The sequence below is a fragment of the Microtus ochrogaster genome, chromosome 7, assembly GCF_000317375.1.
Source record: "Microtus ochrogaster isolate Prairie Vole_2 chromosome 7, MicOch1.0, whole genome shotgun sequence".
In the NCBI taxonomy this organism is placed as follows: Eukaryota; Metazoa; Chordata; class Mammalia; order Rodentia; family Cricetidae; genus Microtus; species Microtus ochrogaster.
In genome coordinates, this window is record NC_022014.1 from 9,714,947 (window position 1) to 9,725,072 (window position 10,126).

The window sequence follows — 10,126 nt, forward strand, 5'->3', positions numbered from 1 at the left end:
TAAATAAATAAAAAAAAGACATTCCACTTTGGTCCCTACAGACATCTGTAGGACATCAGTGAACTTGGGTTTGGGAGACAGGTTCTCACAGAGCCCTGGATAATCTCAAACTTGCTATGCAGCTCCTAGAGCCTCCTGCCTCCACTTCTCACATTCTAGGATTACAGTGCTCATCATCGTATCACCAAGAGAACTTTAAATAAGGCTAATTTTCACTGCCCCTAATATCAAAACCTGTAATTAGCTGCTGTCGAGGTTAAGGACACTCAACGGCAGCTCAGAGCACAGTACACATGGTTACAAAACTTGATATGCATACAAGAGATGGAAAATAGCAAAGATACATACTTCTGAAACACTATAATGTCACCATCCATCAGCTCATCAAGGGCTTTATCAAGAGATACATCGTAATCCTGAATTCTCTCTGTTAAGTTCGGCTTAACTTCCTACAGGAAGAGACAGCAAATGGTTACATTTAAGAATGTTATGAGCAAATTTTTTGGTTATTTATGCTTTCTCTGTATTCAAATCTATTCGTCTATATGTTATGTGTTTTAATTTGAGACAGGGTCTCCTTATTTCTTTCTTTTTTTTTTTTTTTTTGGTTTTTCGAGACAGGGTTTCTCTGTGGCTTTGGAGCCTGTCCTGGAACTAGCTCTTGTAGACCAGGCTGGTCTCGAACTCACAGAGATCCGCCTGCCTCTGCCTCCCGAGTGCTGGGATTAAAGGCGTGTGCCAGGGTCTCCTTATTTCTTTAGGTTGGCCCTGGATTCTGTGCTCATGCAACCCTCCAAACAGCCAGACTCCAAGCTCCTGACCACATGTTCTTATTAAAATACAACTGGGAAAAACAGACCTAAAAGTATCTAATGAGCACCAATCCTAATCAGGTAAAAGCGACCTATTCTTAAACGTGCAACAGGCATGGTGGGATATACTTGTAATAACAACACTTTGGGGAAGTAGAGGCAGTAAGATTAGGAGGCCAAAGTAGTTATATATAAACAAGTCTGAATCCAGCCTGGCTTACATGAGACCCTGTCTCAATAAACCACAAAAACTAATTTCCAACTAATGAGCAAGTTCTAGGACAGCCAGGGCTGCAGAGAAACCCTGTCTCAACCTTCTCCCACCCCACCTCCACACACAGAGCACAGGACTTAAATAAACTACAGACTAAGTAATAATAAATTTTCAAGGCAAGCAGAACAACCTCACCCTAGGCAGAAACAATACAGTGATTGTAGAGAAATGAAGGGAGGAAAAAAAGGGCAAACCTCATAGAGGATAAGGCTAGTATCCTGGATAAATCCTGCTCTGTCACACATAACTGGGAGTAAGTCACCTAGGGTGGAAAAAAATCTGTTATATATACAGCTGTAAAGCAACTAGCAAACCCTAGTCAGAAAGAAGTGCAGGCAGGACTCACGTATTTTACAGGATATGGGTGTGTAGATATGTCCGCAGTAATTCAAGCTCCGTGTTTTAGGATCATACATCTTCAAAAATAACATTACATCATCTACAAGTTGATAGACAGGCTGTTAGGATCCTAACCCTTAGTATGTCTGAGAATGCTAACAAGTAACCTTGGGGTAAGAGACTACCCAATGACAATGAGAAGTCCCCTAGAAGTAACAATGACAGGAGGCTTCAGGAGGCTGATCCAGTGATAACAAAGGTGTGTCCCACAAATCACATCTGGGTAAACCACTACAGGAGACAGTGAAGAGGATACCCAATGCAGTAAACTGAGACCCAGTGCTGACTAGCTGGACCAGTATTCGGGGGGGGGGGGGGCGCTATATCTAGCAGCTGAGTGTCCTGGTGTGCGAGGCAGCCACATACATATTTAGTGGCACAGTCCTGATTTTACTTAGAACTCCTTCACACAGGCTGTGTGGTCCTAAGGGTAGGCATTTGATAAGTGATCCAACACATGCCTGCAACCCTACCCTACCCTAAGACCAGAGTGAGGAGCACAAGCCAGCAGCCAGGACACCACAGCATCACTGCCGTCTGCCCCCTCTTACAGGAGGATCAAGTTGAGCCAGTCTCCTGCGGCTTCCCTAGGAGCGAGCCCTCAACACAGAAGGGACTGAATGAGTTAACGTGGAGGAGGCACCAGGAGATTTTTCTTCAAGGGAACAAGGCTCAGACCTCTGCTGAGATCAACTGAGGACTCCAAGCCTAGCGACTGCTCTAAAAGTAGCAGGCACCTCATGGGCACTTACGATCTTTATCAAACTTGGGCAATGTTGCTCCACTAGCAGCCAGCTCAGGATCAACTGTTTCCAGGAATATTGTCCAAGGGTTTTCATTATCACTCAGTTCAATCATCTATTTCCAAAAGAGACGGTGATTTTAGAAGGTGGCAATGGCCTAGGTGACAGGGCGACAACTACACTTGAGCAGTGCAGAACATGTCCAGCTCTACTGAATGCAACCCACAGGGACACATGGCTGCTAACTGCAGGACAAGAGCCTCCCGCAGAGTTCCACGAGATACCCGAGGATCTACCAACAATATTTACTGTTTTATTGCCGTCAGCTTCATTATCTAACATTGCTGGTCGCTTTGTTCCATTACTCCTTGCTTGCATAGGCCATAATCGAATCTGATCTTGTGGAAACCCCTGAAAAAAAAATTCAAAAGTTTATTAAAAATAAGCATATATTCTTATCAATTTAATGCTTTTGTGAGTAAAGGGTAAGGGGGTTTGACTCAAACTTAAACTTTTGACCCATGGCTTGGACAATTTGTGCCTCTGACCTCACCAGGACCACACGAGGGTTCAGCTCAGGAGCTTATTTTACCAACCCCGGGTGGTGGTAGTGGAAGAACAGTCTCTACAAGCTCCTTCTCTGAGATCTGTTACAAGGCTAGCTTTGGGGACTGAAAGAAGCAGATTCTGAGATTCAGCCTCTGTGGGCCAGGTCAGAGGAGCTCAGCTCAACATCGCCTTCATTTTCATGCAGGGCCTAGACACACTGAGCACCCAAGGGAGCAAGCAGTCTCTCATGGTATATCAGTAGCCTGGATGTGAGCAGAGGAACTATACCCACCATGGTCTGCGAGAGGCTCTGAACAAACTCTGCGAGGGAGGAGTTCTTCAAAACCTTGAACACGGTGTACTTTACTTTCTCCTCATCGTACATGTCATTTCCTTGGTGGCCACAAAACTGGTCCTCTGCAACTATCTGAAGGCACACAGAGCCAAGCTTACAACCTGTGAGACATTACCCTGAGCACACTCAAATCTCCAAAGGCCTCATCAACCACTTGCCTCACCGCCCCCAGTGAGCCCTGCAGATAGACCATATGGCCTGAATGCTCAGCAGGGACAGCAGAGACCTGCGGCATGCAGTGCCCACACCGCAGTCTCCAAGCCTGAGGCTGACCTGCACTTGCATGTAGAGATGGGCTTCCTGCCGTTCCTTCCGCTTCTGGGCCTCGATCCTTTTCTCTTCTTGCAACCGTTCCACCAACTGCTGAGGGATATCATGGTCGGTGACAGCTTGTAACACTTCACCTGCAGGACAAACAATCTTTCACCTGGCTGATTCTGTTTTCCTGCCTTATAAGAATCTCATGTCTTCATTAATAAAATAATCTAGGAATGTGGAAGGTCTTGGGACCATGTCCACTTTGATGCCACAATCTCAAAGTAGTTTGCTTTTGCGGATAGAATGATGGAGTCAGAAAGAATAAGGGGGAGGGGTGTTTGGCCAGACAACATGGCTAGATGCACTGCACTTTATAGTACTGTATTGTACAAATAGGACACCGAGGCAGTGAGTGAGGGGTTCTTCATAGAACTATACAAGTTTGCCATAGTACAAGGATTAACACAAGCCACTGGTACTCACTTAGCTTTGATTCCCTGATGTACACTAACATATAGGCATTTGTGCAGTGTCGAACAGATAGGTCATCATCGTGACCCCCATAATTGTGCTCAATAGCTTCTTCTTTAGTACACCTGGATACAACGTCATCATCAAATTTACACCACTAGAAGGAAAAGCAGAAAGATTTAAGAGTAGAGACACACACCTTCCTACAACACCCAGAGTGCTTCTGTCTTTCTTGTTCAGAATTTGAAAGAGGCACCATGTGCTCACTGGTACTGTTTTGTTAACTATTCAAATAGCCTGCTTCTGACTCTGGACCAATCGTTAGCACAGTGCTAATCCTTTGAAGAATTAAAGGCACAGAGTAAAATTAAATGATACATTTAAATAAATTAACTCCATAATGATGTAATAGGCTTCTGACTTAAAATTACTTAATCTCCAATTCGTCACTTTAAATACTGAAGTACCTTTAAAAAAAAAAAAACTATTCTGAAAACCTTTGCCAAATGGCATCACACCAGGGATCCTGGACTCAATGAAGCCTCCTAACCAGCCAACGAGAACCGCTGTTTTCAGTATTTGCCAGTTCCATGAGACAGAGCTCTGTGAGGTACAATTCTTAACACAGAATATACCATTCACCTTTACATTGTTGAAAATTACACAAGAAAATAGAACTTCAGTCAAAAAAAAAAAAAAAACATACAAACATTCAAAGGCTGGGAAGGAATCCAGTAATTTCATGAAGCATGAACAGAAGAGGCCTGTTTTTTGAACATCAACATAAAAGGCTAACACTTACTTTGCCATCCCCTTTGGGGTTTAGGTAAACCACGTAATGTCCACCATGATTATCTCCGCTGTGAACCAGGACTGCATGGAGAATATAATTTGCAGGGTCCTTCGGGTCTGTTTTTTGCAAAAATTCATCAAGTGGTAATTGTTCTGGAAACTCAAACCTATTCAAAAATATTTTAAAAAGAAGCTATTGATTTATATGCAAAGCATGAGATCCATTAGAACTTTATTGTAAATTCTTACAATTAACTGTCCATCTTTAATCATGAATTACAATGATTCTGAAGGCTCTTGAAGTTAACTTCTGAAAGAGCTCTTAATAGATAAATTATTTGTCACTTTAAAGTTGAGGGAAAATTCTCAGAGAAAACCTGGGTAACTAACAGGCTTATGTTCAAAAGCTTCACCCAACTGTCTTATAGCAAACTGACACTGAAGTCAGTTCTAGGGTGTATGTAAGGCTAGGGTAACCAGAGAACAAGCTGGCCAAATGTGTGTAAAAAGAACCTTACCCTTCTATTATATGAACATACTGTATTTGACACAGCTCTAAATTATTGGCTTCCTAATTTGTGATTTGCTAAATCTTATCGATAATAATTAACCTGTACTCAAGTCTGGAATGGCAACTCAGTTGGTAGTGCCTGCCTAGAATGCATAAGGGATTGGGTTCTATCACCAGCATGGTATAGATAACGTATGTTGGCTGAGCTCACGGGGGTGAAGGCAAGATGATCAAAGTTTATAGTATTGGTGAGTTGATGGCCAGCCTTAATTTTAAATGTCTCAAAATTAAATACAGCCTTCAGAGACAGGAAGGAAAGCAATGCAAGGTGGAACAGAGCCCCAAAGAGTGTGTGCCTAGTGGCCAAAGGCTATTTGGATCCAGGCCCACTACCTTGGGACTATGGCCCTATCTGCTAAAATGTGTGATCTGGAAATTCAAGAAAAATCTCACACTTTAAAACAATGGCAAGAATTCCATTAAAAAACAAAAATGAAGCCAGGCGGTGGTGGCGCACACCTTTAATCCCAGCACTCGGAAGGCAGAGGCAGGCAGATCTCTGGGAGTTCGAGACCAGCCTCGTCTACAAGAGCTGGTTCCAGGCTCCAAAACCACAGAGAAACCCTGTCTCGAAAAACAAAAAACAAAACAAAAAAAAAAAAAAAAATGAGGTGCTGGAACACAGGCAGGTAAGCACATAGTCAGTTTGCGGAAATAATTCAGCTACACTCTCCCCTCAAACATGAATGACCATCACCTGTCCTGTTCTATGTCGATGTTCAAACTAATCAGGATAAAACTGCAGACCAACTCAAATAAAGTACGCAACATCACTTTTACAAAGGTTCGTCGACAAAGGCCAGGCTGACCTCAAACTCACTATGCATCTAAGGATCCTGAATTTCTAATGTTGCTGTCTCCACCTGCCCTATGCTGGATTATAGACATGAAACACCATGCCTGGACGAAACCCGGGGCCTTGTGTATGCTAGGCAAGCACTGTACCAATGGAACCACATTCCAACATCCTTGAATCTATTGTCTTAAAAATATGGAAAGGAAACTGAATTGGGGTAGACATACGTCATCATCTTTAAATTCAAGCACATTCTGGAAGCTAAAACAAAGCCACTAATTTAGCCGGGTGGCACATGGCTTTAATCCCAGCACTTGAGAGGCAGAGGCAAGGCAGACAAATAATAAATGTGAGTTTGAGGCCAGCCTGGTGGTCTACAGAGCCAGTTCCAGGAAAACCAGGGCTACAGAGAAAACCTGCCATGAAAATATTGAAACATAAAACAAACATACACACACATTCAGTCAAAATCAAAACAAAAAATATCAAAAAAAAATCTACATTTGGTCAAAATCTAAGCATTAGAAAAGCTAAATACAAACTCTGTGACTAATTCAGAAAACCCTGCCCCTTGCTTTCAATGTGGCACAGTGGAGGCTGGGGTCAGGGTAGGATCACTGACAGGACAATCAACTGAAAATGAGCACCCATTAGACAACACCTCCAAGGCCCCATACATACAGCAGAGGCCACCCAAGTCCTCCCAGCCTCCGTTACCTATCGTTGATTTTGATGTTTTGGTCCGTCTGAGGGTCATACATAAACCTCATCAGTTGCAGGTGTAACACTGGTGGCAAAGTTAGGAATTTCACACCTTTCTCTGCTTCCTGGAAGTTGGGAAGAAATGGTGATTTTAGTCAGAGTCTCACTTTGTAAACTTCAAACTTCCAATGACCTCCTACCTCTGCCTCCTCAATTACCACACCAGGCTTTATCCATCTTTTGTGTTTTATGTGTGTGTGTGACAAAGTTTCACTAGGTTACTCTAGCTGGCCTACAACTCACTATGTAGATCAAGTGGGCATGGATCTCAGAGATTCACATGTCTCTGCCTATCAAATACTGGGACTAACCGTACACCTCACCACATCCAACTTTACCTGTTTCTGGCCAAAGACATAGCTCATAGTCCCACAAACCCATATCAATGAGTCCACAAAATTGCCCTCTGACCTCTAAACATGTCCCCATACACATGCCTACACATGCACATCATGCATATACACACATTAAATTAAAATAAACAGTCTGAGCACTAAGGGAGCACACTGGGTAACGTCTGGTGGTAAAAGTGAGGACATCTGCATGCTTCTTTAGAGATCCTTAAGATCTTTTGTAATGTGTGGAAGGTTACACCCGAACCTAGACGACCAGCAGGGGTTGTTTTAAAATCCGCTGCTACCTACAATATTAGCACCCAACCAATGTGGAAAATACAGAACCAGCGCAGGTCTGCAGCAGGAAGGACTCCAGCCAGACGGCCTTCTTCCCTGAGTGCTGGGGCACAGGTTGGTGCTGACAATGCTCAACCCTGCTTCTCAGGAGCACACCTCAACTCCACTTCCGGTCTTCACTTCCAACCCCTCCTCCAGTTCACAGCTAGAAACCTGGAAACCCTATTTGGCAACATTCTTTGTAATATGGAGTGACTAACGAGGGCTCTCTTAAGAAAGACAAAGAAAAGCCCAGGCACCTAGTCCATACCAACCAAAAACGAAGAAAAACAAAATACTGCATCTCCAGCCCTTCCCAATCAAGGGGGCACTCTGCACGATATGCTGCACAACCAGATACTATAACTCCTCCTCCAAGTGGCAAAATGTCAACCACCATGCTTCTTAAGCACTTCTCAACACAACCCTTACTCTTGTGTGCAGCAAAGCCTCTGACCCTGTGTCTGACGCAGCAAAGCAGAGTCGTGGGACCCTGAGTTACAAACTGGCAGGCCTGGTAAGCATTGTGATAGGCTCTGATAAAGTCATTGAGCCAGTGAGAGCCCAGCAATAAGCCTGAAAACAAGACCCGACCCAAGATTATCGCATGCAGCTGGCCAGCCTGACCAGCAAAGCCCATCTCTCACTGCATCATGGACAGGTCACTTGTTCCATGCTCAGAGTCCCTTGGGGCCACACCCTAGGAGTTGTTCTGTCCTAAAGTTCAGAGAAGTAAAGCAATGGGAGGAGACAAACTAGGCATCCACAAATATAAAAGCTGGGTGTGGTAGTGCACGTCTTTAGTTTCAACCAATCCACCAGGGAGGCGAAGGCCAGCCTGTTCTACCAAGTGAGTGCCAGGAGAGTCAGGGCTGTACAGAAGAAACTTATCTAGAAAAAAATGGGGGTGGGTGCTAAAAGAGTTCAAATGAGCAAGAAACTCATTCTGGTAAGATCAGGGTATGCTCTAATGAGGAACAAAAGGAGGAAATGTCAAGCCCCACAACACATTCCTATCACTCTGCTGCTTCTGCTTGTAAAACACTGCACCTCCTCAATCAAATCCTCCCACATGAGCAGACCACTCAAGACAGAGCCTTTAGGCTACAAATCTCAAAAGCAGAAGAACACAGCAGTCTTGGAGAGGACTGTCTGAGCACAGGAGGGGTTACCTGCAGGCCATGTTCCCCAGCGTCGTATTTGTTGTCACCATCTAGTTGTTCTACGGCCACATAATCCACAAACGATTCAAATACTTTAAAAAGAAATAAAAGATAGGTCAACTGTCATATCAATAAAGCTCAAATACATAAGAGGGTCAAGCTGAGTGTAAATTACGGATATTAATGTGTTTAGGGCACCCAGTAGAGTACATGATTGCAGCTATGAACATCAACTTCACCATCCACTGAATGCAGACACAGGCCACTGCACCTTCACTGATGTTCTTCAGGGCATTAAAATGGCAGCATGAAAGGGAAACTCAAGTCCTTCATTTCAATCTTGCTGAGATATTTATTATAAAGCTTAAGACAGCATGGGCAAGCAATGAGCATAGAAACGGGATATAAAACTGAAGAGGATGAAGACACCAAACCAGGAGACTGAGGGCACAATGGATCTGCATGGGTCAGGGTGAGGTCAGCCCTGGTGCTCTGACAAGCACCTGTTCTGGTTGGATTAGACACAACTACAAAAGTGACAAAAATAGAAGAGCAAAAATTAATTAAATTATCTCATTAAAATTATTGTGTGCCACTAAACAAATAGTAGCATGAGGAGTAAGTTCAGTCAGGATGAAGTAACACAACTGGACAACAGTAAGGCTCTGGGTCCCACCCTCAGCACCACCACCCCACACTAAACCTAGGTGCAATGCTTAAGAGAATATCCAAGTGTCAATAAGGATCTAAAAAGGAGATGGAAACACAAACAGGAACTAAGCCTAAAGTAATTCCACATTGGCACCACTAAAGCAGCACACCTGCAACAGCAGCACAGGCTAACTTTCCACGGCTTTAAAATGAAATACATAGGATTACTTTTTATATTGGTTTTGGTTCTGTGAAAAAGCACGGACACTGATCACTGATCTTAAAAACTTTAATAAATAATAACTGAGTTTGAGCCTTATCATAAATCCAAGGAAAAAACAAACAAAAAAAACCAAAAAAAAAAAAAAAAACCAAGAAACAATGGCCTGAACCTGTAGATAAGAAAAATATCTAGAAGAGAATGGTCACTAAAACAGAACAACTGGGAACCATTGCTCCTGTAAGACATGATACACACATGATCGTGATGCTGAACAAAAGTCATCAGACTACACTAGCCTACATAGCTCCATAAACACACACCAAGCGTGGCTCGAGTTGCTGAAAGCTCAGAATGGTTTCCTGAGTAGTGAAGGGGAGCCAGGAACTGGGCAGGCCGTGCTGGGCGGGATAGGAGGTCCTGGACAGCCTGACATAGTGTTCTGAGTTGGACAAAGTAGAAGCAGATATTCACCGAGTATTCTGCATACTTAATGACTTATTATAAAACAATCACTGAGCTAGAGCAACAATGATTAAAGGTTTATGCCCATCAAAATCCTTCAAAGACCTTGAAAGAACAGTATTCAACTTCATATGGAAAAGCAAACAAAAAAAAAAAAAAAAAAAAAAAAAAAAA

General features: G+C 43.2%; 1 protein-coding gene across 2 annotated transcripts in view; it reads right to left on the reverse strand.

The window, feature by feature from the left end:
- Nucleotides 1–10,126, reverse strand: part of Usp7 (ubiquitin specific peptidase 7) — a 56,684-nt gene that overhangs the window by 8,969 nt on the left and 37,589 nt on the right. For both annotated transcript variants that reach the window (XM_005349290.2, XM_005349291.2), the window contains exons 11-21: nucleotides 8,626–8,708; nucleotides 6,738–6,847; nucleotides 4,664–4,820; nucleotides 3,874–4,018; nucleotides 3,406–3,536; nucleotides 3,070–3,204; nucleotides 2,538–2,639; nucleotides 2,238–2,343; nucleotides 1,433–1,525; nucleotides 1,281–1,348; nucleotides 349–449 (exon numbers count right to left, since the gene is read on the reverse strand). In XM_005349290.2, coding sequence (XP_005349347.1) covers nucleotides 349–449; nucleotides 1,281–1,348; nucleotides 1,433–1,525; nucleotides 2,238–2,343; nucleotides 2,538–2,639; nucleotides 3,070–3,204; nucleotides 3,406–3,536; nucleotides 3,874–4,018; nucleotides 4,664–4,820; nucleotides 6,738–6,847; nucleotides 8,626–8,708 — 1,231 coding nt within the window. The remainder of the gene's footprint in view (nucleotides 1–348; nucleotides 450–1,280; nucleotides 1,349–1,432; nucleotides 1,526–2,237; nucleotides 2,344–2,537; nucleotides 2,640–3,069; nucleotides 3,205–3,405; nucleotides 3,537–3,873; nucleotides 4,019–4,663; nucleotides 4,821–6,737; nucleotides 6,848–8,625; nucleotides 8,709–10,126) is intronic.